At 42.3% G+C, this 27,417-nt stretch overlaps 2 protein-coding genes across 4 annotated transcripts; one reads left to right on the top strand and one right to left on the bottom strand.

Annotated features, from left to right (window-relative positions):
• Positions 1-385: 385 nt before the first annotated feature.
• LOC139348892 (nipped-B-like protein B) lies at positions 386-22,047 on the bottom strand. 3 transcript variants are annotated; one of them, XM_070989280.1, is made up of 47 exons: positions 21,827-22,047; positions 20,510-20,658; positions 19,687-19,852; positions 19,185-19,285; positions 16,223-16,331; positions 15,989-16,137; positions 15,587-15,714; positions 15,412-15,502; positions 14,777-15,292; positions 13,387-14,691; positions 13,085-13,198; positions 12,695-12,877; positions 12,275-12,346; positions 12,090-12,179; positions 11,900-12,000; positions 11,726-11,812; positions 11,395-11,626; positions 10,986-11,137; positions 10,801-10,881; positions 10,540-10,640; positions 10,295-10,424; positions 10,124-10,206; positions 9,788-9,920; positions 9,551-9,703; positions 9,376-9,462; positions 8,888-9,105; positions 8,700-8,802; positions 8,510-8,608; positions 7,722-7,868; positions 7,167-7,301; positions 6,973-7,071; positions 6,809-6,862; positions 6,593-6,701; positions 6,206-6,342; positions 5,632-5,772; positions 5,415-5,508; positions 5,081-5,235; positions 4,900-4,990; positions 4,603-4,776; positions 4,294-4,484; positions 4,034-4,141; positions 3,562-3,762; positions 3,242-3,388; positions 2,723-3,111; positions 2,457-2,631; positions 1,977-2,165; positions 386-1,355 (listed from the first exon to the last, which is right to left on the bottom strand). In XM_070989280.1, the coding sequence occupies exons 2-47, from the start codon at positions 20,571-20,573 to the stop codon at positions 996-998; spliced, it is 7,944 nt and encodes a 2,647-aa protein (XP_070845381.1). In that variant the 5' UTR covers positions 20,574-20,658; positions 21,827-22,047; the 3' UTR covers positions 386-995. The 3 variants fall into 3 exon arrangements, with proteins under 3 accessions (XP_070845381.1, XP_070845382.1, XP_070845384.1); XM_070989281.1 differs by having other exon boundaries at positions 9,560-9,703; XM_070989283.1 differs by having other exon boundaries at positions 9,560-9,703; positions 14,777-15,289; positions 21,827-22,001.
• A 2,599-nt stretch (positions 22,048-24,646) lies between these two features.
• On the top strand, positions 24,647-27,415 carry mlana (melan-A). The gene is made up of 5 exons (XM_070989288.1): positions 24,647-24,753; positions 25,711-25,803; positions 25,915-26,011; positions 26,279-26,386; positions 27,123-27,415. The coding sequence occupies exons 2-5, from the start codon at positions 25,715-25,717 to the stop codon at positions 27,189-27,191; spliced, it is 363 nt and encodes a 120-aa protein (XP_070845389.1). The 5' UTR covers positions 24,647-24,753; positions 25,711-25,714; the 3' UTR covers positions 27,192-27,415.
• The last annotated feature ends 2 nt before the right edge of the window (positions 27,416-27,417 follow it).

Raw genomic sequence — 27,417 nt, 5'->3', positions numbered from 1 at the left:
ATCAAATCATGTTGCCATCGGTTATAACTTCTCAAGCGCAAACACACTGTGAGCTGGGTTGGTAGCTGTCATTTAGACAGACGTCCAAGAGCTTTAAGTGACCTGCCAGCTGCTGATGGGCACATCCTCACAGTCATCATGATAAGATGATCTATGCTGGTAATATGATCTGGTAATATTTCTTCAGAGCGACAGACAGACCTGTTTGTAGTCCAATTACATCTGAAAAAACCCTCCATGATTTCCTTCACTCCCCTTATCCCCGTCACACAAGTGATGGGATCACAATACAGGTAAAAAAAAAAAAAAAAAAAAAGATGAAACTGACGACTTTGAAAATAATACAACACGTGTTCTGATGTAGTGAAAAAATGCACAAACAAGTAACAAAGACGTAAGAAAAATTTATTGCAGTATTTGTTCCACCATAAGAGCGGGGGATCACTTTTTTCTTGCTCTGTGTTCTATAACATCAAAATCTATATTAGAAACAATATAACTTCCCCTGCATATAGGCACAGATACTGCACTGCTTTTAACATAAATAAATTATATCAAAGATACTCCATTACACAGTGTGGGTAAACAAACAGGAAAAAAAAGGAAAGTTAAAAGTTGTTGGAGCTCAGGTCAAGTGAATAAATCCATCTGGTGCTAGTTTAAACTCCAAAAAACACTTTATTAAGAACATCATCAATACACTAGTTTCCAACATTCAGTTTCTTTCTTTTTACAGAATTATGTTCAGATATAAACATGTGTTTAGTTAAACTATGATACAGTGGGAGTAAAAATCAAACAACAAAGCTGCTGCACAACAGCGAAGGAACTCCCACACAATGATTTCCTTCTTGTTTAACTTCAACAGGTCTGTGTTCAAACAGACCGGTGTTCTCAATACCTTCTCCTCCACCACGTCCGTCTTCTCTCTTTAACATGTTGGATCCACACAGATTTGGGCTGGGAGGGGTTTCTGTCTGAATAATTTCAGATGATTAACTCTTAGTCCCCTCCTTGGCGGCATACAGTGCCCGTAACGTCTGTGCCACTTTGTTCGTCAGCTTGTGTCCACTTGTCAAGGATATTTTCTTGTAAATAATGTCTGACTCCTTGATTGTGTCAACCCAAGGCACCTTTTTGCGACCGTCCCGTTTCTTTGCCACAGCCCAGGGCCCAGAGTAAGATCCAGTCATCCAGTGTATGCTGTAGCCATTTTTGGTCTTCTGGATGACCCTGGCAATCTGCGGTCTGTCTTTGTACTTGGGACGGCAGATGGCAACGACGTCCATGGCCTCCACTGTCGCATTCATGTGACCTGAATCGTCTGCGGAGTCCATGCCTTTCCTTGGTTTCCGCTGCGGATAGAAGAAGCAGAGTGCATCCGGCATGAAATAACGTGACTGAGTCAAGAGTAGCTGCAGCACAAATGCCATTCAAGGCTTGTTTTTTTTCTTACAGGATCTGATAGTGGAAAATGTTTATGTTTGACAATTCTTTACATGAGTAGAATAAAGTGGTTTTGATTAAATATCACTATTTTAGGCTTAGATTTGGTCAGATTTCCAAGCACGATTCCCTCAAGAACCATCAGAAATTTGAGAATCTGACAATAAGTTCAGTTTTTTCAGTTTCTGGCTCTGATGAATGGTTTAATTTTGACGATCTATCAAAGCTAACACATCTTTCAAACCCGCTGACAGGTTGCAGGGTTCAAGGGGTTAAAATGATGTTTGCATACCCTGACAGACAGGCATCATGCCATTTTCTGTTTCCTCTTCATGCCCCTGTGACATGCAAAACCATTTCCACATTCTCCCAAAGTGACTTCTGTTGTGAACGTACCTCAAATATGACGTCCACATGACCGAACTACTGCCACTGTAAACAGTTTCTATGCAGAAATAGTGTGATTGCAGGTATGTTAACATGTAAATCCTAAGACTTATCTTTACTCTGAGGAGTTTTAAAATTCATACCACAGGGTTATCTTCATCCTCACTCTCCTCCTCATCGGACTCCACTGGCGCAGTGTGATTATTGTGGTTGTGGTTCCCGAGTTTTGAGCCACTCAGCAGTGAAGTAATGGCTTTGTTTCTGGCATTGGCACTTGCTTCACCCTCCTCGTCCTCTTCATCACGATCCAGATGATTCATCAGTACCTTGAACTAAGGGTTAAAAGCAGGCGGAACTTCAATTAAACAGTTTCTTGATACATTTTTTTATTTAGCCAACTTAAAAGCACTTATTTTACCAAATAGCTTGTAGTAATTTTATTTATTACTGCACGCGTGAGTATGCATTATTTGAGCATTTGAGTATTGGAGCCACCTGAAATTCCAAAACATACAGTATTCTGCACACTCTCTCTCTCTCACAGACACACCATTTGACTACTGCATATTCCTGAGAGTGAAATGACACATAAACAAACTCAGAACATAGCACTGAATGCTTACATCCAAATACTGCTTCACAATGTTCCTCTTGGTCTCGTAGCTGAGATCCATGTCGGCTATATCACTCTTCAGGTAATCCAGTGTCTGACGAGGGTTGAAGTGCACCTTAGACTTCCTGTTCACAGCCTTATCGTACACCTTGGCGGACTCTGTAGGTGAGTATTTCTGGATTTTGCTGGAACACAAGCAAAATGTTCAGTTTAGTCATGTTCACTACTGAGGAGGAGTTAAAGGATTTGCTGACTGGCATTTCCGATGTGGCCTACCTGTCTGAGAAGCCATACAGATTCTTCAGATGTTGTTTGAGCACCAGCAGCAGCAGAATACCCTGTGAAGCACTGGCGAAGTCCAGCAGAGGGTTGGGGTTTTCAGGCAGGCGGTCCATCACTGCGTCCTCATCGTCCGCCTCAGAGTCATCGTCCGAAACCACAGATTTCTTTCGCCTGTGGACCACCTCGTCGTCCTCATCACTGCTGCTGGATTGGCTGCTGCTCCCTTCATCATCATCATCATCATCATCATCATCATCATCATCATCATCGTCATCATCATCATCATCAGAGCTGTATTTCTTCCTCCGATGGTGCTTCTTCTTCTTCTTCTTCTTCTTTTTCTTCATCTTGTTTTCCCGTTGTACAGGCTCCTTCCGTAAAGACTGCGCAGAGAACAAAGCCACTCAAACACAATATACGGTAGATATATTACATAAGCTCTGATTTTCATCTTTTGATACACAAACTACAAAGAGCAATAAGTCGTATGTCTAATTAAAAAAAGCCTCTCACCTCCTTGAAAGACTGGAGCAGGTTGCTACCGGAGACAGACAGAGTGATATCTACATGGTGCATGATGAAAAGAGGCTCCTCCTGGGTCTGGTAGGGGAAGCAGGCCAAGTTGTCTGCTATGAACAACAGCATGTTCACCTCTGTTTTCTGCAGGGGACAAAGTGGAAAACATCACTACTATATTTGAATGTGTTTAACTGCTGAATAAGTGCTGGACATAAGATGTCTCCTACTTCACTGTTAAGTCTCAGTGTATAAAGGCTTTGGGTTTCCACATCACACTTGTGCATGCTGAAAACTGGATCAGGTCTTCTACTTACAGAGGTGTCATCGAACAGGTTGAGCAGGGAAAGGAGGAAAGCTCGTCTATGCTGTCGGTTCCCGCGGACCATCGTGTAGAGATGCGAGCAGAGAGCAGAGTCTGAGTCATCATGACGGAAACCTCGAACCGCCGTGCCTTTGGCTCCATCTATGGCCCGCTGTACCTGGTAAGACATCTTCAACCCTGCGACGGCCTTCATCTGGGAATTCACAGCGAGATACGAATCAGAAAACACATAAGTAAAGTGATAATGGTTGAAATCCTTCCAATAATTACAAAGTCTAGGATCAAAGGCTGTAATATAATACACTGCTACATATGGAGAGTATAGATTTACATTTTTGAACTTTTCAGAAATTCTCCAGCCATAACAAGATGCACACACTGCTGCCTGCAGATACCATTAAATCAAATCATCATATTGGCACTTTGATTTACACACACTGATTATAAACCAGAAAGCCACTCACATGGATGAAGCCTGAATATTTCTTGTCAATCTCCACCAGCTGTTGATCGGCCTTGTTCTTCATGGTTGGCTCGGGGTCCGTTCCCATGGCAATTAAGTAGGGCACACACTAAAAAAACAATTGTTCCTAATCTGTGAACAGCTCATGATGCATTCAAGGCAGCAGAGAATGTTGTCACTGTGAGATAGAAGAAAATCTCCCACAGATCACAGATCTGTATGTCTTGGCCAGAGTATGCTGGAGTGAGATGGTGAACATACCTGCACGGGATGGATGAGGCCCTGGCTGAGAGTCAGTGTAATGACGCTCAGGGCAAAGTGCCGAACTGTGGACTGCGAGTGGAAGAAGGACTCCAGCACCTGCTTCAGGTAGATCTGCATTATGGAGCTGCTCATGCCTGATGAGATGTCCCCCATTTCTTTTAGATCCTCCTGCTTGGATTGATTCTTCCCTGAATTAAAAGAAAAGTCATAAAAATCAGCTGGATCAGTTTAAGGATGTTCTACAAGATTAACACTACTGATAATCTTTGGCATCTGAGACACAAGAGGTGGACTTGTTGAACTCACATTCGCGATCTGCCTCCTGCATCCGTGAGTCCTCCTCTTGGAGGTACGTCTGCAGGTTTTTTAGCACCTGGATCTTCAGACTGACCAAACTGCTTTCATCTGACAGGATGCTGTTATACAGTACCTTCACATCTTGCACAAACATGAGCTCTGGGTGCATGATGAACTGGAAGCCTTGAGACAATGGAAATAATTTAAAAACAGATGTAATTACAGAGGGAAGGCAAGCAAAAAGATCAGAAGAGGTGTAAACAATAAATTACAGTGTAAATACAGTTGATATGCGGTGAAGTATACCTAGACCTATGATGGCCTTGATCTGCACCTCCTCATCTTCATGAGTGGTGAAGTACAACAGAAGCTCCAACACTTTGTCCTTGATGACAATCTAAGAGACGCCGTGAGAGATAGTAAATCCGTCATTAAAACAGGCTCCACAGCAGCTCTGCACGCATAGTTTAAGCTGACTGGTGTTTACCTTGTTAGCACCCTTGAACTCCTCTTGGTCAAAGTCAAAGTGTCGACACAGAGCCCCCACAGTAAACAGTGAACGCAGCAGAGTGGGTTTGTTGGCAGCCAGAGTGGAACTGTTGGGGTCCTCTTGGTGCTGTGTCTTCAGTTTGGCCAGAGCTCCTATAAAAAAAGATGTGAAATGAGAAAATCTGCATCATCTTAAATGTAGCCTTTAATTTTAAGGTACATGAGCGGGTTAATAATTACAAGCTCTGTGTACAGAACATGTTCCCTTTCCATATCAAGGTATATAAGAATTCTGGTATAAGAAAATGTATGTTACAGTCCATTAGCCTTACCGTAGTAACGGTTGAAACAAGCCCAAACAAACTTGTAGTTGTGCGTGACCTTGTTGACAACAGCACCAAGACAACTCACACAGTGTTGTACAACCTGAGAAGCAGACACAACAAATGACATCACGCTGAAAGCATGCTCTGAGCAGCAGCTTCATATCCATGTTGTGCATGCTCTTCCAGAGCTATCTGTGAAGACGAAGCGGTGAATGACACTGACCGTCATGCCATATTTGATGATGAGCTTCATCAGGTCTTCTTCTAGGGTAGTGAGGAAAGTCTCGCTTGGATGCTCCATCAGAGGCACGACGAGCTCCAGGATCTTAGCCACGTTACATATCACCATGAAGTCGTTCTGAGTCTGAAACGTCAATACAGAGACAGCTGCACAGTCCAAAGCTGAGCTGCAAAAAAACGACTGTCGGCCTGTCTCAATAGGCACACTTGAGGTCTTCAGCAGTGAAGTGCAAGTTGTAAAAATAACAACACAGAGTACATTTAACCAACATGTGATAAGTGTTTCCCACAATTCACCAGGGTCTTAACCACCACCCTAGTCAGGTTGTTGGCAGTAATGTGCCTATAGGCTCGTTTCTGGACTGCACTGAGATGGATCCAGTGTGTGGAACGATTGTGTTTTCATTTGGCTGCCACTAGATGGCCCTATGGTACAACCTAAAGGCTGATGTTCATTTCTGTCTTGATGGCTCCAGCCTCAACAAATGATTCCTCACACTTTCATGCAAGTAAAAAAAATTCAAAATTAATGCAGAACAAAATCACATCGTACTTACATTGCACTTTGTGGTCAGGTAGGGCTGCATAGTCATGGCATGCTTGACCATTAACTGTGCTCTGATCTTGCTGAACAGGTAGAGAGTGGTGATGCATGCAACCAGTCGACCTGAGTTGACCCCTTTGTCCTCACATTCTAACACACAAATAGAGAAAACATTGATATTTGACGCAGCACAATAATATTGAAGAATTTCTGAAAGCAAACATACTACAGCCCCGATTCCAAAAAAGCTGGGTTGCTGTGTGTAACATAGAAAATAAAAAAACAATGACTGATAAAACATTAAATAACTGTCAATAAGGATTACCAAATTATCAAATAGTTATATTTATGTGTCCCACCTTTTTTGGAATTAGGGTTGCATTACTTTTCGTTTTATTACCTGCGAGAGACTCCTCATATTTCAGAATGTGTTCTACCAGATTGTCCACCAGCTGGACGCAGGCCTTCTTGGCAGGTTTGTACGATGCTTGCTCTTCTGACTTGAGCAGCTACACAATTGCCATACAGAGGTTAGTGCATGCAGCAGGTGTTTATAAAGACAGACAAGCTGCTGTTGAGAAATCAAAGCAAAGCACGCAGAAGTTAAACAACTCACATTTTGGAGAAGCTGCTCAAACCAGTCATAGCCTGAATCTTTACATGCTAGCACCTGGGATGAGATCAAAACATGAGTCAGACTGTGACCACGTGATATACGAAAATGTTTCTTATCTGAATGATGGCGTAAGCGTTTTTGTCAGAAGCCCAGATAGTACACACCACGTCTGTGATGTTCAGGATCTTCCGGGTCATGGCGTCTTTGTCATGACTGGGTGAGGGGGTGAACCACAGTTTCTGGAATGTCTCATTCACCAGTTTCTGCATGGGGAAAGATGTTGCGTGGATATAAACTGTAAATTAAAAGCTAAAATCAGCCATTTGAAAGCGTCACCCACATAAAAATAAACACAAACCTTGATCCCCTCTTCGTCATTCACCCTTCGGATCATCTTGACACACATCTCAGTGATCTTGTGGAAGTCCGGCTGCTCCAGGCAAATATCCCTCAAGATCTTAATGACCCTCTTCCTTACACTAATACCCGTGTCCTGTGTAAAGACAAAATGGTTACAAGGACAGCTCAATAGAGACGTAATATAAAGAGCCTTTGTTGTCGTTGATTGATCTGAATCGGAAAACATCAAGTATCCTGTTGACATGTGAAAATAAAACATGGAAAATAAACAGATGCAAGATGGACAGCAAGGAAATGGTGCTTAGAAAATATATTTTTCTCAAATTGCTGCACCGCCAAATGTTGCAGTTCTTTCTTTAATCTTAGGGTGGCAGTGTGAGAATAAGGTTATTTAACCTCGGCCGAACTCTTGCACTTTAAATGAACTTTTTGGTCAGATTTTCCACTTGAGCCGGACTTATAACAGACTTTACCAGCAAAGCGGAAAAAAAGTTATACATGATACAGAGCCTCACAATGAGGTGTTAAAAAAAGTGAAGAGGGAAGAAATTACCAATATCCTTTCAATGAGCATGTCGTAGTACTGCTCAATGAGCTGCGGGCGGCTGAGCACGAAGCGGCCGAGGAGCTCCACAGCTGCCTCTCGCACACTGGTGGAGTTGTCCATAAGGCGACAGTGAACGCCACGCTGCATATCCAACTGAAAAACAAACAGGGGAGATTCGTCAAGCACAGATAAACATTACTGAATATTATGGCTGCTAGTTTGACTGTGGTAAACGGACATAATTGCCTGGTAATGCTGCAACACTGGCATAAAACTCAAAACCATATCCGCCACCGGTCCAGTAGTCTAAGAGATGTGTTGCAGCCAATACAGGATGGCTTCTCCACCCCGTTCAGAAAGGTCAGAAACTTCATGAATGAATAAATTCTTGTCAACTTTCACAGAGGAGAGATAGAAAGTATCCTGTTGGAAACATTACAAATTGCCATGGTTTGTCTGCAGTGGGTGATTAAGACCGCCCAAACATCATTGGTACTCATTTATCAAGCGTCAGCGAAATTGGTGAGGCGCCTGTGCCAAGCCCAAATGATAATAAAAAAAATACCCACCCCGGCCACTGCCTGCTGCTCTCTGGCAAGCAATAAAGAATTATTCACTGCCGTACCACAGGATGCAGAGCAGCTTCTTTCCTCAGGTTGTGAGACTCCTCGATTCATCCTCCGCACTCAACCACACACAATAGCTTTTCTTGTGCAGCTTAAAGGGACTACAACTTGCATCCAATTGTGCAACCCTGTGTTGTACAATGAAAAATAAATGAACCTTGAACTTACCCGTGCCAGAATACTCGGATCCACAGCTACGACTTCTGACAGACACTTCATGGCTTTAGTTCTGACGGCAATGGCACTCTCACCCAGCACTCTCAGAATCTACACAAGAGAAACAACAAGAGGAAACAGATAATGGCAGCCAACTCAAAATAATCTGTCACGCTCATTCATTTAAAATAAATCCTCTTACCTGTGATAAATAAATATCAAAGCTCTGTGCAAACGGCCTCATAGAGGCCAAATGTCTGACAATCAGACAGGAGTCCTCGTAGTCCACTGTGTCATAGTTTGACCTGAAAGAAAAATTCAGAAGTCTGTCGGGAAAGTCAAACAGCATAGAAAATTAGTGCAATCTGCCAGAGCTGAAGTAATATTTACCTCAGAGAACTGAAATGTGAAGGTGATGCCTTGATGGCTTTGCGGAGGAACTTCTTTCGTGCCTCGGACTTCTGCATGATCTCCGCAGTTGAGTCAACATCTGGGGAATAATGTCGACCTTTGAAGTCCTCGTCGTTCCCGTTTTGAGACTTCATCGCTTTCTCTGCCTCACTTGTAGTGTCTCTGAACCACTGGGCAATATAAAACTTCCTGGCAAACTGTGAAATAAATGCATACATATGTGATGAAAACTGCAGAACATTTGAAGGCATAGTAAACAATCCAATACCGCTTTGACACCAAGGAACCCTGCTAAACCTGCCACAGCATCCCTATGTCGAGCCATTCAAGAGCTTCAAGTAACATGAGTAGAAGGGGTGCATATTACTGCATGCAAACCCCGAGCATCAAGTCCTTAGGGAACCATAAATGTGACCATAATGATTTCTGTAAATACACAGCTTAGTGCACGAAAATTAAACACTCACCACCAGAGCTGGATCCGTCCCAACGTTCTCATCTAGATATTCTAACAAGGCCTTTTGGAGCTGCTGTATTTCATCACTGCCTTGAGTCTGCAAGGAAATCAATAAGCCAGGAGCGTCTCAAAAGCAGTTCAACACCACTGTTACTTTAAATCTGTTAAAAACATTCCAGAATTACCTGGTCTACCTCTCTGAGGATGCGGTCGATAGCCTTTTGGTCCATTTTGCTAGTGACGGCGTCTTTGCGCAGGCGAGAAGCCACAGTGCCGAGGTAGTCCAGCGATGCCACCCTGAGCGCCATTTCTGTTTGCTTGTTACTGAACTGGTGCACCTAGAGCACAGGAAGTGGAGGAGAAATGTCACAACAAAAGCAAACGTCAGCAACACTGGACAGGTGGCGAGTGGTGCTACTCACCAGCAGCCGGCCCAGTAAACTGAGCAGCAGTTCAGCTGCAGGCCACTGAGGCCTGTTGACTGCAGACAGCAGATCGTGAACAAAGTTCTCGAACAGAGGCCTGTAGTCCTCCTCTCCCTGCTTACTGCCACATCTGAAACATACAGAGCACAATCCTTTACTGCTAAATATTTTTGAACATTGAGCCAGTTACTGTTGCAGAAGCAGGTATGCTGGGTAAGGACACTCATTGTTAAAGCCCCCCTTCAACGGAGCTGTAGGTTATAGCTTGAGGTTAAAACGCAAGATCAAGAATATATGTTTTGATGTGTAGTGAGAGCAAGAACAATGACTTACTTTTTGAGAAACACTGATAGGAAGTTCTGAGCTGTCCTCATGGCAGTTTCATACGAGTTTGTGATGAAGACATCTTTATCCACCTAACAAAATAAAGTGGAACAATTCCTGAATTCAAATTTTTTTTCAGATGAATACAGTTTAAATGTCAGTTAAATCCCTGGTAGTTACCTTCTTAACATGTTCATCCTCTGAGTCCCTCTCTGAGGGAAGGTGCACCACACACTGGATGAGCTGAAAAACCAGTGCTGTGACCATCTGGATATACAAAGGCTCTCCATTCGAATCACTGCTGTTTAGCCTGGGGAAGAACGAGAGAACGAGTATCCTTAGGTTTACTGAGCAGCCCAGAGGAATGACCAACTTCTTTATTTGTGGAATTTTCTGAGCGATATATTCACTGAAGATGTAGTTACCTAAAGTTCCTGAGGCTGCGTTTACTAGTAGGCAGTCTGGCCAGGGAGGTGAAGATCTCTTCAAGAATGAGCTGTCTGTGCTTCTCATAACGAGAAAACACCTAAGGAAGAGGAAAATCCAAAGCACTTAAAACAAGACAAAACAATTGTCGTGCAAGAGCCAGTCATTAAAAGCAAAGATAAATAAATAAACATAATCTGAAGCAATAACAAAGTTAACTGCTAAAATAGCACTAAAATTGCATGCTATGGCAGACTTACTGCAGTCACTAGTGTGATGGCACATAATTGCAGCTCACTGACATTCTCCACAAAAAATGGTGTAATACCCATGCTGGACACCTGAAAGCAGAGCACAAAAGCAATCCGGTATGTAAGAGCTCCAGAGTCAAAGGTTAAATGAGGTTATGAATTTGAATGATGTCATAACGGATTAAGAGTCTCACCTGGAGAATAGTGGTGTCGGTTAGCAGCTGGATCTCCAGGAGCTCTGAGATGTTGCTGATGATATCGCACACTTTGTTGTAGAGAACCACTACCACCTTCTGTTTGTGGGTGGAACTCTTTGCTCTCTTGGACTTTGAAGTGTGCATGCCACCTTAGAGTGAGTAAGATCACGGGAAAATAAGAGCTGAATAAAATATAAGCCACTTCAAGCACCAGCAGCAAAATAGCAAGGTTGAACGTTATATAAATACTTTTTAATAGACGAGTGCTGGACTGTGTCAGTGGGTACTTTCAAATAAGCGTAAAGATAATTTAAGGCACAAGCTTTAAAAAAAAAAAACCTGTTAAATGTTAAATTTTGCAATCTCTGTAGAACAACTCATGAAAACAGAAAAAAACTGCACTGACCTCCATGAGGATCCATCCTGTAGGCCGGGTCATACTGAGGATACAAAGTGTTTTGCAAATGGAATTTGGTGTATTGCAGCACCCTCTCAATTACATCCTCTATATAAACAGCCTTAGGCATGTGTGGAGATGTCATGATGTTGAGTGCAGTCAGACAGGCATCAGCAGACTTAGTCACCCGCTCCATGATCAGGTCACGCCACAGCCGCTCCTCCTCCATGGAATCATTACCCTAACAAACAGCAAAAACAATTACTGTAAAAAAAAAAAAAAACCTGAAAAGATTGAAAACATTATAACTTCCACAACGGGAGGAAAAAACTTAACTTACATGGTTCATTAATGTGGACAGTTTGACGCTGTCCTTGATGTTCTTCTCCAGGATATTCAGAATTTTCACCAGTTTCTCAGACGGAAACTGTGGATCAAGCAAATGACTGGTTACTTTCACCACGATGTAGCCGTGAATCATCTTTACAACAGCACACAAACACACCACTCCCACCTTGTTAAAGATGCCCATGTCTTTAATCTTAGCAGAATCGCTGCCGAGCTCGCTCAACTGGTGCTTTCCAAGCAAGAGTTCTTCAGGTATCTCTTCATCATCTGCTTGTGGGCACAAACATGTAATGTTTCCATTTTTTTCAACTCAACAAACGTCAAGAACTTCGGAAACCACAACGCTTGATGTTTACCTGCTGCAGTGAGGTCCACGTCCTCAAGGCTCTCAAGAATGTTGTCCAGACGGGCTGTGAATCTCTTACATGTGGAGGAGTCCATAACTTCTATCAAACAAACGTACATAAGCTGATTAATAAAAAGATTTAAATGTGGAACACGGATTTACAAAATAGAAGAACTCAAAATGGTAAAACAATACCCTCTGGTGACAGTTTGGAATCGTACGCCTTCCTTTTTTTCTGTTTCTCCTTTTTCTTCAATCTCCTGGCAACTGTACAAGAAGAAAACAATAACAGCATTAGTCAAATCCTTGACAACAGCAACTAACCCTCAAGCAATAAATATTTAATTGAGACAGACTTGAGCGTAGTAATTCAACCATCCAGGGAGTTGGCCTGGTTGGTCACTGGAAATCATTTGAATGACAGTCACGATTTGCATTGCTTGACACAGTTTGCATGTCTGTCGACTGTTGAAGGTAGGAACTGAGACAAAATCATTTTGCCTCCTTAGAGACTTAAAACAAAATAAAATCGCCCTCCACACGGCCTTCAGCATTGAATTATTTATTGTTATTTTCACTTATGGCCACTGGAAAGCCGATGCAAAAAAGACTCACCATCGCTCAGGTTTGGTGGTGGTGAGTCCTCACATAAATAATCAGGGCTCCATTCACGGTGACGGCTACCGGACCCCCGGTGAGTGTTATGAAGACCCCCGCTTCGCCTGTGCTCTCCAGAGCCTCTCCTCTCTTCGTGTCTCAACGCCTTGCTGTGATCCTTCTTGCATCTTTTCCGTGCATCTTTAAGAAGCAGCAGAGAAAGAGAAAACTCAGAACTTTAAGCACAAATGATCACTGATAAACAGACAAATTAACACAATGCAATAATTAGAATATAAAACATTTTCATGCACATCTTTTTCCATCTTAAGGATTACTGCATGGTACTCACATGCACATGATGTGCATGCACACAAACATTGTGAATTCTTCAGGTTTAATACTGACACTCATTGTCGGAGTCATCGTCTTCGTCTTCAGTCGAGTCCTCCTCAGCGTACTTGGATGTCTTGCTGATCATTCTGTGCTTTCGCTTGTTCGTCCCCTCATGAAGTGACATCTCTGTAAGCACAGGAGGTGAGCTGGTTTTCAGCACAGAATCATCTACACTTAGATGCAATCAGGAACTCATTCTTCCAAAGCTATTTGCTTTCATTAATGACTGTGATAATTATCATTCCTGAGACAGTGCTTTAAAGACAATAAATAATCCAGAAACACTTCTGAGCAAATAAGAAAGAAGACCATACCTCTCTCTGATTTGTCAAAGGAGGACCACTTCCTGGATTTGGAGCTGTGTGCATTCCTGCTTTCCTTAATGATCCTTTTTACCTCATCAATACCGAGTTTCTGAAGCACAACAACAGGCTTGGCTCCTTTGTTTAAGTTCTCTATCAGTGACACTCTCTCCAGCCTGACGAGGGGCTGGCTCCAGCTCTCTTTCAATTTGCTTGGACGTGGGGGATCTCTCCCCTCCTGGTTCAGTTTAGGAATCACAAAGTTCTTCAAACTTCCTGACTTGCCGCCCAGCAGGAATGAGGGGACCTCGCCAGGTTTTATCTCAAAAGACGGCTGTTTGTTTCTAGCTTGGCAGCTAATGCTGCCATCCCCACTTCGTCTCTCTTCCTTATTTTGGGTGTTTTGAAGGCTGAAGATCTCTGTCCTCTGTCGACCATTCAGGTCAGTGGGTCTTCTGCTTCCGTCTTGCTTCACTCTAGGACTGTCCGGTTTACTATGCCGGTCAAGAGAATGTCTATTGCAGTTTTCCATTGATATCTTGTGTTTCCTTTCCCTTTCCTTGTCTCTGTTCCTGTCTCTATCTTTATCTTTATCTTTATCTCTGTCCCTGTCTCTATCTTTTTCTCTGTCTCTGTCCCTGTCTCTATTTTTATCTCTGTCCCTGTCTCTATCTCTGTGTCTATCTCTTTCCTTATCCTTATTTTTATCCCTGACTTTGTCTTCTCCATGTTTGGAGTTCCGCTCAGCGTTGCTCATGGTTTTTGGAGTCTTAGGTTGGTTGACATGGGACCGGTGACTGTTGTTGTTCTTTTCCTCTTTGTGGCGTGAGTCTGATTGCCTGTCATGCTTCTGCTGTACTGTGTCTGGCCGCCTGTCCTCTGAGTGGCCCTTGCCGCCCTCAGTTTTGCCGTCGTGTCTGTGTTTGGATTCGCGCCGCTTTTCCTGCTTCTGTTTCGGAGTTTCTGGTTGCCCGTCTGAGCCAGACTTCTTGGGGTTGTTGGCATGCTGTTTGATGATCCCAGGTCTGTTTTCAACAACTTTATCTACCTTTCCATCAGTCTTTGACTTTATATGCCGTAGGTGGCCGTCACACAACTGCGGCGTTTCCAACACCACCACAGGCTGTCCTATCACTCTGCCAGCTTGCTGCAGATCAATACTGACCATCAAAGCAGGCCGACTGGCACCGTTACTTGCAGCATTCGTCTTCTTGGGTGTCAACTTGCTGTCAGTGTTGCCACCTTGTACAGCAAGCCCGTCACTTGACTCAGATTCCTGAGGATATGAGTCTTGCTTCCGTTTCTTCAGTGGCTTATCTGCAATAAAGAAAAATGTCATTTAGATCTTCTTCAAACACAAGCAAGTCGTAAAATACAGGCAAGAGGGCCCAGGGAAACATACCTTTATCCTGGACTTCTTTAGACCATCGTTCTCTCTCACTGGCTGACTCGCGTTCTATTCTCTCAATCTCTGCAAGTGTGTCTATCTCAGCATCATCAAACACGAGCCCGCTGACGACTCCAGAGTCCTTGGTGTTTGGGCGAACAAGAACCTGCTGACAGTTTGCCTGCTCCTCAGCACCTAACTTGTGTGATAAGTCCTGGGCAATCCTTGACAACTGATTATTACTATTCATCAAATTAGTTTCGTGGCCTGAGTCGATATGTGCCCGCGGTGGAAGTTCACCAGGTTGATCCATGTCTGAAGTCTGAAGTTTTAAAGTCAGCCTGGCAGACTCTTTTGATGGAGAACTAACAACGCCATACAAGGCATTTTTATCCAACTCGTCATCTTCATCTTTACTCCTTTCTTTCAGCTTCTTTTTACGGTCAGCAGAGGTGAGGAGCAGGTCAGGTGCTGCACCTTGCGGCCCTTCAGGTGTAGGCGACTGCATGATAAGGGGGGGCCTGGATGCTGCTAAAACACAAATCAATTCAAGAGAAGGTGAGCACCAGAGACTAAGTCTTGGCAAGAGAAGTTCATTATCTTTGATCCACAAAATGAAACACAATTGATTTGTTGGTAAAGTAGCATACTTTTTGCAGCTTCTTCACTCCCAGCAGAGGAACACACAGACTGTGGGGATTTCACTGGAAACGTGGCAGCCCTCATGGAGGGATCATTGTCCTGTTAGAATACAAGACATTTATCAGCACTTTTAACTGTCAGCATCTGCTGTCCAGTTCAGGATATCTTGATTCTTTGCATTACCTCGTTTCCCAGTCTGTGAGCCATGTTCATGTAGTCTTCGTCCGAGAGTCTCACATTGTGATGAGATGAGTTACGCGATAGCTGTCCAGAGACCTTGTTGTCATGGATATTTCTCACACCACCTGCAACTAAAACAGAGAGTGAAATGAAATATCGAGCTAAATTATTTGCAATGTCTCACATCTACCTGAGAGACACTCTTTTCCACCTTTACAGACAGCTATAGTTTTACCACCTCACAGCATCAGCTTATTAACTTCTCCTCACCACATAAGTGTGCATAAAAGTTAGTGTTCTTCTATGTTATTTCTCAGTATCTCAAATGTTTTCTATTTGCTGTTCCTAGCAGAGGTGTTGCAGGCAGCGAACGGCACATTTTTGCTGATCTAAATCTGTACTCACCTTGCTGAGTCTGTTGGTGTTGAGAATAACTGGGTGGATTGTACTGCATGTAGTCTGTAGGACTCTGAGGGGTATAGGGACTAGGTATAGGGCTGTTCTGCTGGGGTACAAACCGGGTACCTGATCCAGACTGCGGCGATGCAAAGCATCTGTGAAGAAGGAAGAGGCAGTCTTAGTAGAAGTACAGGTAATTCTGCTTCTTCATCATCCGGCGGAATGCAGGCTCTACCTTACCCAGAGGGGCTTTGAGGGACAGTGGTTTGCTGATAGTTTGATCCTGGACTCCCATGCACCTGATTTTGAGACAACTTATACTGTTGCATCATTGGCTGCTGCATTACACCTAAGAGATGAGGATAAAAAAAAGTTCCAATTTAGGTCATACAAACAAGAAGCTGAACACATAATTCTGCAGCACCAAAACCCTCTGATGTACTTAGGAAACAGAAGCTCAGTAATGTAGGTTTTCCTATCAGGTAACATCTAAACGTCTTGAAGTAAGGTAGCTCAGGTTTAACAAAATATTCAAAAGTGAAAGTGAAATGGTGTGACATTGCCAGTGTACTAAAAGTCTCCACCTAAACCAAACACCACTTACTCAATAGCAACACTGGAAACTGCTAATTAACTTCAGCCTAAGAAATCTTATCTTCCTTTTTTTCCATTAGCAGTGTGTCAGAGAGGAGTTGCTTCAACTCTAGTCATTTTTGAGGCTATAGTTAGTGACATTGCTGTACCAGACTGTATTATATTGAGAGATGTTTATGCTACTTTTGTTCCCCTGATTCATGCACTGTTAACTGGAAATGGGGGTGGACAAAACATTAGAAACAGCAGCTTTCAACATAATGCTGTCCCGTATAACAACATCATTAAATACAGCCACAAAAATGGCTATGTAGCTGAAGCAAGATCAGTGCCAACAAAAACTGCATATTAAAATCCACATCAAATGCTTCCAAAAGATAAGAGTTATTGCACAGTTACTGTAATGGCTCTCATTATCTATTACACGGATATATAATGAACTGGTAACTCAGAATTTTGGTTCAATTTCAGATTTCCAGTCCTATGTGCGCTCTTATGTGCATACAATTGGAAATACAGTAGTGATATATGACAATATTACTGATTTCAGAGTGATGGAGGAGGAGGTTCAAGCTGCAGGAGTTTACCAGGTGAGGGCTTACCAAGGTGTAAGGTTATGTACAGTACATTCTGTGAGGTGACAACTACCCTTTGAACACATGTTGTGAGTAACATCTCACCAGATCAAAAGTACTACCAGCTAAAATGGCATGGCATGAATCAAAAGCATGTTTCACTCAGAGCTTCAACAGACTGATGCATCAGTGATAATAAAACATCCTTCCTTGATTACATATTTTTATTGGCTGTGCATGCAGTCACTACCACAAATGCTTGTGTTTATTTTTTAGGATTAATGATCATCTTGCAGTTGCCAACACATGCAGGTCTGCAGTGCACACTATGTGCAAAGTTTTTCTCTCTTTTTTCTTCTTCTCTGGCCCAAATAAGGATTCAGTATGGAAGTGCACATGCATAATATATAGTTCTTTACTTACAATTACCCACAATTGCAGGCTAGTGCAGGTGCTCATAAAACTAGATAGCTTTTCTGAACAAGGGTTAAAAGACAAATATAGAACTGTTTATGGCAATTAGTAGTATCATTGATGATACCATGAACAAACAGAGCTAAACCTCTGAGAAATGTGGATGAGATTTTTGTTAAAATATCTTGTTAAGATATTTTTCTGTTGCTAAATATCACATTTGCTATAAACAGGTAAAACAGTTCAACTATAGGTCAACATACTATGAAGCATTACTCTCTTATTAAAAGTTATCTAACAAGTGTTTATCATACTAGCTGCAAGTGTACAAGAAGTTTTGGTTTTATTTGGAGAGGTTCTAAGATACCTGTCTGTCAAATTACTTCCACAACTCCAGTGCAATGGACATAAATGGAATTTCATTTTGATGCCAACCGTGAACCACAATATCCCTGGTCTGCATACGGCTCAAGACCTTTGTTGTATATCTCTCCCCTCATTTCCTGTTTTCTCTCTACTAGTGTTGTCTAATAAAGGCATAAAATGCCAAAACATTATAGAAAAAAATCAAGAGCAATGTGTCTTTCCAGAAGCAACATCCCGTTTACTCTGGAGGATCCACAAACTTCGCTGTCAATAGGTTTAAAAGTTTAAACAACATTCTACCAAAGGAGTACACATTCCTTATGAACACAATTAACAGTGTGTGTTGCATGACTAGATACCACTGGAGGTAAGCAAGAAAATATCACATTTTTTCTGAGTCTAATTTAGATAAGCTTTTCCCTATCTTAACTCAAAAACTAGAGGTAGCATTAAAACAGAAATTACACCTTGCCTCAACTCCACAGCTGTCTTATTTAGATGTTACATGTTGTTATTAGCAAGCGAGTCACCAATAATCAATAAAGCGGGACAGCGCACACCTGACAATCCCACTATGTTGAAAAGTCTAGTGCCAAGTCACTGGACACAGCTATTGTTGATAAAGTGCCTTAGATAACTACTCCAAAATCCATATTTTCTGAAAGGCATATTTTTTCACTGTTTACAGACATAGTTTTGTCTCTTAGAGCTGAGGGAGGTTAAATATGTACAGATTATTCATTATCTGTATTTACTTTCGTGTTAGCATTGGGCCTTACTTCTTGTGAAGAAACAAAATAACTGCCAGTGCTGGCCAATTAAGACGAAACCCACAATCATGGATAAATTATCACTAAAATTACAGCCAAACAAACCCCTGAGCGATGCCAAAGCAAAACAACACAAACGGTGATACTGCTGGTGGTTCCCAAACTTTTTCTCCGATGTCTATGTTTGGAATCCAAAAAATTCCCTTTCATGTGCTATAGCAGAAAGAAAATTGGCTGTTCAAGTTTCACGCTACGTTTTTTCTTCCACAATGGCTCAACCCTCACTTTGGAAACAACTAGTGATGCTAGGCACAAGTAGTGCATCTACCCCAAGATGCAAGATGCAAAGCTGGGTAATTAGTTACAGTGGAAACCAAGAGTACACACAGCAAGAAAACATGCACTGAGCTCAACTGCAGAGCCCACAACAATGGCTCCACGTCTCCTCCTTACCACCCCAAACCCTGTACTGGGCTGGCATACTTTTGTCCCTGAAGATTTTGGGGTTCCTGGACAGCAGAGTTTGTAGAAGCATTGGCATGTCACCCTCGGGTTCATCATTCCCCAAGTTGTCCTTCAACTCTCTGGAAAGCAAGCAAAAGTAGAGTCCACAGTCATACTGCAGGCGATAGCTGGCAGCTTTGAGCAATGCATTGACTTCATGATTCTGACAACCCAGAGTATGAGCTGACCTGCTTGGTAAAGCAGTGGCTGCGATGCGATCACTGAAATTGAAACAGCAATGCCTGACTTCACTGTTAAAAAGTTAACAGTGAAACAACACTGCACTGTAATGCATTCCCACTGACACTGCCGACAACATAATCGATTTAACTGTGATTTCTTTCCCAACTCAAAACCAATTTTAGACTTAACGCTCTTTTACAAACCTATTGTAGTAGCTACTGGCAATCTTTCTTCTTCTGAATTTTAATTCTCTTTTGAGGTTTCAGCGAGGAGTGAAAGATGGGTGCGTGGTTCTTACATGTGTTCAGTGGAGACCTGGTTAAGGCTTTGTGCCAGCTGAGTCACCAGATTCTCATCCCGACACACCAGCAGGCTGCTGACCTCTTCGGAGATCCTTCCATTGTAGAGCAGGCTCTTAGCAGTGGTGGCAGGGAGAGGAGAAGGCAAGGGGAGCTGGTTCAACACTAAAAAGATGATGGAAGGACAAGGATGGATGGATGGAGAATGAAAGGCATCGGCATTGACATAAACATGAAACTAGTTTTGGAAACAGATTAGTGCATGAAGATGTGTGCATGCAATGATTTAAACTGGCCCATTTGACCTCTTTATTCTGCTGGAACCAAACAAGGCCTCGGAATACATGCCAGCCTAATGCATTATGAAATATAAAAAAATGTTGTAGTAATATAATAAACATGCTCTCTACCTTTTTATAAAAAGGCCTTAAAAGTATGGTAACATGAGAGTTAAGAGTCCAGTCACCACTTCATTAAGTTCACTTTCACAATCTAAAGCAAGCTAATCCAATCCAATAATTCTGCAATGAATCATATATTTATGAAATGTATCATCTTTTAACATTTACTTTCCTTTCATCAAAGCTGGTTTGGGGTCTCTGAGCCTACAAACCTTCCACCTTCAGAAACATAATCCACTTCACCTGCCTGCCCTGAAATCACCAGCAGTGAGAAGCATCATCACAAATACCAGCACTGAGCTTCTGGTGTACCTACACAGCCAGTCTTGGCAGTCATGCATTCCTTAGCCTTGCCACATCTTGGCTTGGATGTCAGTGTTTAGGCTGTGTGAACACATTAGAGAGTTGATGTTCCACTTACGGTCTGTCAGGCTAGCAATTCCAGCAAGAGTAGTGATGGGAACATGAGGCATATCACCATTCATGCTGAAGATGAGGTCAAGAGGTCGTGTCAATGCACAGGCTGCTCAATATCACCGATCTCTTCTTGTTCCTCACATCTCCAAAATGCTGCAGAGACAAAAAAAAGTGGTATCAGAGAATCTTACAGAATGTTCACCATCTACAAGGTTGGATAATATTACATGCAGCACTGCTCCGTTAGGATTTTAAGTGCTAAGAAAAAAGCCAGGGGTTTTTCATATATCTCAGTGCGCTTCTTCTGGGATTAGGGTTTTGAAATGTGTCAGCTCATGAGTGTGCATTATTACACTGCCAACATAACTGCACCTCTGACGTAGACAGTTTATACCGGCCTTGCAGGAAGCCTGGGCATGTCTTTATAACTTATTGATTTGTATCAGCTTCTGATGTCTTGTTTCCCTGGTTCTTTTCTTCCTCCACAAATACACATCTTCAGTGTGTGCATCTTTGTGCAAATCTAACTACGATAGAATTAATGATAAAAAGTTCCAACGATCCTCTCTTCCTCTCTCTCTTTCACTGAGAGTGCAGCTACATCTCCAGCCTCAAACGTTAGCTTGTCTGAGTTTCTACATGAATTTTCGCAACTGAAACCTGGCAAATAAAAACCTTTTAGTTGAATTGTTTCTTTTGTTACAGTGTCAGTTAAGGTTTCCGGGACTGTCCAAACCCATAACAGCGACATTAGCTCATCTTAACACCAGATATGACTGTATTATTAGTCACTTCTTACTATTTTGGCGATGCAGCCACTTGCTAAGAGCACTAGCAGCATAACGACGGCTGTTAAAGTGACTTCAAATCAACTCGGGGTTGGCCGGCTAGCAACAACTGGAGATGTAGTTAGCTAACGTATGCTAACTGGGAAGGTACATCTGTAACTTGCCTAAGCTAGCATCACCGGGAGTGCATCAAGCCCAGTTAGCCGTGGGTTGCTTACTCTGTGTCGCTCTTTTTCTTACACGGGTCGTGTATGGATTTCGATTTCCACCTCACACTTACTATGGCCTTCGTCGACGCATCCCTAGCTCACAAAGTGGACCTCGGACTTGCCTAAGGAAGCGTAACCCCGACCCGACGCCAGGGAGGCAGGGGTACAAAGCAAAGACCCCATCACAAATCAGAATTATCCCCTTGGTTGATCCCGCTGACGGTTCCCAACGGCTGCCCGACGTGTCTGACAACGCGGAAACACTCGGGAAGGTGAACAATTGGTCTGAAAAGAGGTTGTTATTGTTGAATCTGGCTTATTTACCTCTGGATGTGATGAGAAAGAGAAGTGGTTCTGGTGGTGGTGGTGGAGGAGGAGGAGGAGGAGGAGGAGGTGGAGGGGGAGGAGCAGGAGTAGGATGGCAGCTGGAGCTGGAGAAGAGTCTCTAGCTCCCTCTCCGTCCCACCGTTCAAACAGCTCCTCCGGCTAACACAACGACAGTGATTCCCGTCGGGAGGACTGGGGGGCGGGGGGGTTCTTCTTTCTCACGGCAAGCATATCTGCTGGGGCGGGGGGAAGAGCATCCCCTCATCAGACGACGACATTACCAGAGGCTGGAGTTAATGTTTGCGAGCACCGGTTAATTTTCCTGATATAAAAAATATCGGGGAAGAGAGAAAAAAAAAAAAGGGGGGGGGGGGGTCCACTCTGTCTACCCCCCTACCCCTCTCTCTCTTTCAAAATGCCGACCGGAAGAACCGGTGAAAGGAGTAACTCCCTCAACCGGTGGGGAGCCAGGCTAACTAACGTTTATTACCCTGCTATGTACGGAACTAATTTATCGGCCATCAGTAAGAAAACCTCCTGGGATCCTTAAATGGCATTACGATTGTGGTTTTACCAACATTTTTTTTTTTTTTAAATGATTAAATGCATCAATGATAAAAGATCCGGTTTTTCAGGTTTTGCATCACATCGATCTGTGATGTTTACAGTTGGGGCTTTAAAACTCTGGCCTGCAGAACTACACGTCCAGTCTTTCCAACGTTATGCTGCATTTCCTTCACAGAAAAGTTCAATAATATGTTTTTCCGGATTAGATGTCGTTCACTTTTTATTAATCTTGCTCGTCTAATCAGCTGAGAGGCGATGTATGTGGGCTTGTCATCGCGACAAACACGTGAGCAAGCAGCCAATCAGCTGGCTTCCACAACAAACTTACCCAGCACTGCTTAAAGCTGCAAAGGTTTCCTCCTCTTGTGTTTTCCCATATGCTCCTAACTACTCAGAAATGCAGCAGTGTAGAAGGCCAGTTGAAGCTGTTCACTAATTCATTACATCTAATTGGTCAACATGAAGGCCTGCTGAGATGAGACACTGAATTTGAGCTTGAGACAAATCAAGACTGACACAGTTACATGGCCAGCTTTTGGTCTCCCTCTTGTGGAGAAAACTCAAATGTTGCTGTAGACTAAAGCAAACTTTTTGCTGTCTCTTCTAGCCAGTTTTCCTGTCTTCCAGTCTGGGCGCGGCCTTGTTCAGCTTACCTTTTTTGGACTGTGACATTTCCATTTAGATTTTTCCATCAGAGGAAAATGTCTGTGCAGAACAACAGTCCAGCCCTGAGGCAGCGGCTTGAATGATGAAAACAAACAAAATCAATAAAACTATTTTATATAATTGAGAATGAGTTGCTGTAAGAAAATACACTATTATACACTAATACTACTTAACGTTTAGTCTAGATGAAGACTTCATCACCAAATATCAATGGGGTGGTTTATTTGAAAAACACATGAAGCTCATCATGAATCAGAGGACTGACTTTATGATTCAGGAGCAAATGCACAATGGGGCTCTGTGAAACCCATCAGATACTAAAAATGATGCCTCCAAGACATCCTCTATGCTGCAGCCTGTCAGCTGAGAAAGTAAAAGTCATCTGGATATCCTTCCCTGCACTGAAATGAGGTGTCAATCTTCTGCACCAATCACAGGTTAAAAACACATTTGCCGAGATCCTTTGGAAGCACTTAGAAGTACCATGACCTGGATGAATGAGAATCTTCACAGATGTATTTGCCGAGCTCTTTTTACTCCACACCAAGGTTGAATTTAGTTTGGAGATTTAAATTCTACCTGCTCCATATAGGTATGCTGTGTAGTTTGTTGACACTATAAAAGCAAAAAGCCTCTTGATACCTTGTTCTTCGGAGGATTTCCTGATTTTCAAAAGCTTTATGAGCTGTGTTGGAACTGCAACACATGGACAATGAAAAAAATAATCCCCATGAATGCACTGAACAAAAACAGCCATGAGCAACAACAATGTTTGTGAGAGGTTTTTCCCTTAGTTCCGTGGGAAAATTTCATTCTGTTGATCATTAACTTGTGGGTCCACATATTACACATATTAGCAAAAATAGCACTGCTCCCTTTAATACATTATGCCAGTAGACTGAAGGCTTTGGCAGTAGGGCTGAAAAATGATCAGGATAAAGATAAGAATGATTTTTTCCAATATTCATCTTACATTAGACTCAAAGCAAAATATTCTAAAGATGACAAGTTTCAGGAGTAGTTCTCATTATTCTTTCAGATTAGAATAACTCAAATATTGGTATAGGTTCTCCTACTCTGCAGTACTTGATAAGGTACTTATATATGTATATACACACACACACACACACACACACACACACACACACACACACACACACACACACATATATATATATATATATATATATATATATATATATGCTTATTTGTCTGTATTTTACGATACAACCATAATATTTCCAAGGTTTGCTATGGTATTGATTTGTGCGTTTAAGTTTGTGTTTTTCCCCAAATTTTATAATGAATAACAATAGAGCGCGCGCACACACACACACACACACACACACACACACACACACACACACACACACACACACACACACGCACACACACACACACACACACTTCCATTTGAAAAGCCAGCAGCTGACGCCTTTAGTTTCACGAGTGGATAATAGTGTTGCGTTCAGGACCGCGGGGTTTCACGGTAATTACTCTGCTTCAATGGGTTTAACCATGAGCCTCTAACCCGTGACGGTCATGAGGGTTTCTCTGCCCCTCTCCGCTCTCCGGCATACAGGGGCAAGATATTTGGGGAGAGAAATAGCACAGAGCTCCGAGGACCCAGTCTTTCTGAGAAGGCTTCCCGAGCGGAGGAACTGTTCTCTACAATCTAATTATCCAGTTTGGTAAGATGGTGGTTTGTTTGTCTAACTTCTTATCTCTAGCAGAGGTAGCCCTACTATAGGCATAGTACAGCCTCTGGAATACTTGTATTGTGCAGTGAGTACTTTTGATGCATGAATATATCTGTCAGATTAATTCCTAATAGATTATTTAACAGTTGGATACTTAAAGTCCAGCCTACTGCAGCAGGTGATGCTGTCACCTATCAGCATGACGATATCATTAACATGTGTTATCAAGAAGAGCACATCTGCTTCGTATAATCGATCTTTTTATGTTTCTTAAAATTATGTACTGTCTGTTTTACCACCTGTTGATTTGTAGCTTTTATACTTGAATTGTCCAGATATTACACCCTTTCGTGCAGCCTAACAAAACTATCACATGTTGTATGCATCTTCTTTATTTGCTAATGTAACTATATATATATATTTTTAGCAGTGTTTAGAAAATTATACGATTACTCTTTAGTGCCTCGGGATTGGGCGAGAGAGAGAGAGCGCGCGCGCGCGCGCGAGAGAGAGAGAGAGAGAGAGAGAGAGAGAGAGAGAGAGAGAGAGAGAGAGAGAGAGGACGCGCGTCAGGCTCTGAGTAGCGGTAGCAGTGATCCACGAACGATCCAATTTTATTTTAATAAACAGAACGAACTGAACTTTATCTGAAAAGGGCAACTAATTAATACAACAGTGCTTCGTGGTGGTGAAGTGTGTCAAGACTGACGCACAATGTATTCCATGTATATGCATCCTGGTGTGGGATTAATGTAATGCAAAGTTAATACTCAACACAGCAGACTGGTTTGTCATGTCTGTCTAATTTGAACCATTATACAGGCCATTCTTAACCTTTCCTGAGCCTCCATGATAAAAAGAGGTATGATTTGAAACTGTTCTAAATAGTCATGGTACAATTACATTGTGCTTGCACAATTTTTAAAGTGAATTTCTCTTGACTGTCAGTTGGATGAAGTGTAATCATACAGACGGGATGCCTCGTGGAGACTTCAACATTTACCTTGCCAGCAGCAGACGAGGATACGTCAGAGCTGAAGAGTATGTGAAATCAGGGATCAAGGCCTAGTTGTGGTGAATACTTTAAAACTGAAATTTTGTGTTGAATACTGCAAAACTAACATTTTGCCTGAATTGTGTTGTGCACTGCAGAGCAGTGGGCATAGTTCTGCTGGTGGTTATCCTGGCAGCTCTCTTCATCCTGGGCTGCTGGTACTTCAAGAAGAGGAGTGGCTACAAAATAATCAGGGTGAGACCATCATACTTCCTTTAAGGAAGTATTCATATACTATACATAACACTGTGTTATTCTGACTAATAAAATCATGCAATCATGCAAATTTCTGGATCAAAACTTCATCTGATGGGTCAATTAATTGATAGAATTTTGCACGTTCATATGAAAATGATTGTCTTGTCTCTTTTCACTCTGCTTTTCTCTCCTTTCTCCCAACTTATCACCCTCATTTCTTGCTGTTTTCTCACAATTCCTCACACCTCTTTCTCTCCTCTGCAGAGCCCTAGATCAGGGTCACCAGGATACACAGGAGGACAGTACTCAGAGGCTGGACCTTCGGCAGAAAACAAGATGGCTCTGACTGACTTCGGCAGCTTCCGACCTGCGGTGAGTGACAGACTTTACTGGCCTTCCAATGTACCTCCCTGTCCCAAAGTCAAGTATCTTTAATGTCAGGAAAAAGATTAATAACAGCAAATTCAACCGGTGGACACATATGAAGTAAAATTCTAATTTGCTTATCTATAATTTTGAATACATCATCAACCAACAGTTAACTAGTGGACATACTTGAATCAACTTTGTACAACCTCAAGTCCACGTGAGAGGGTAAAGTCTCAGTAACAGTAACAAAGCCTCAGGGACATGAACACGTGAAGCTGATGTAATGGATGCCTGAAGGAGAGATTATTTTGTCACCAGACTAGGGGTAGGTATTAAAAATGTTTCGTTTCCAAGGGAGGTATGTGCATCTGTGTGTGTGTGTGTGTGTGTGTGTGTGTGTGTGAAAATTTAATATCAGCACCCTCTCATATGTCCTTGAGCAATTCTGATCTTTCTATACTGCAGCAGTTACCATGCTTTCTAAGAGAAAAGAGCATTTTCACCATACCGGACCAACTTTTGAGTCCATCAATATAAAGATTGTTTAAGCCGACTAAGTGCCTGAAGTTTCCCAATATGATGTTGAATTCTGTGTGTAAAATACAGTTTTTGATATGGTGACATAACAGAAAAAAGTAAATATTTATGAACATAATAGAGGTTATGTGAAAAAATGTGAGAATTTTTCTCTACATTTTCAGCCATTTCATTTGGATGTATTTGTTCCGCTCTTCTCCAGATTCCTAACGCTCCGCCAGCCTATGAAAAGATTTCCTCAGGGCCGCTGCCTCCTCCCTATTCCCCTTGAAGGACTTTTGTAGAAGATGGACAGATGTTTGAAGAAGGAAAAAGACTGGAGAACTCTTCATCTGTTATCTGATGCTATATAATTTAATGTCACTGCCAATATGGTTCTTCGTAGCTAAATATACCAATAGGTGACAACACTGTATCCCTTACTTTGTAAAATCATTCACATGAACAAACACAATGTATATACTGTAGGCTGTTTCAATAAACAATAAAAAATGATT

This window comes from Chaetodon trifascialis, chromosome 20 (genome assembly GCF_039877785.1).
Source record: "Chaetodon trifascialis isolate fChaTrf1 chromosome 20, fChaTrf1.hap1, whole genome shotgun sequence".
Classification (NCBI taxonomy): Eukaryota; Metazoa; Chordata; class Actinopteri; order Chaetodontiformes; family Chaetodontidae; genus Chaetodon; species Chaetodon trifascialis.
Note: the sequence above shows the minus strand (reverse complement) of the source record. Positions and strands in the feature narration are given on the sequence as shown.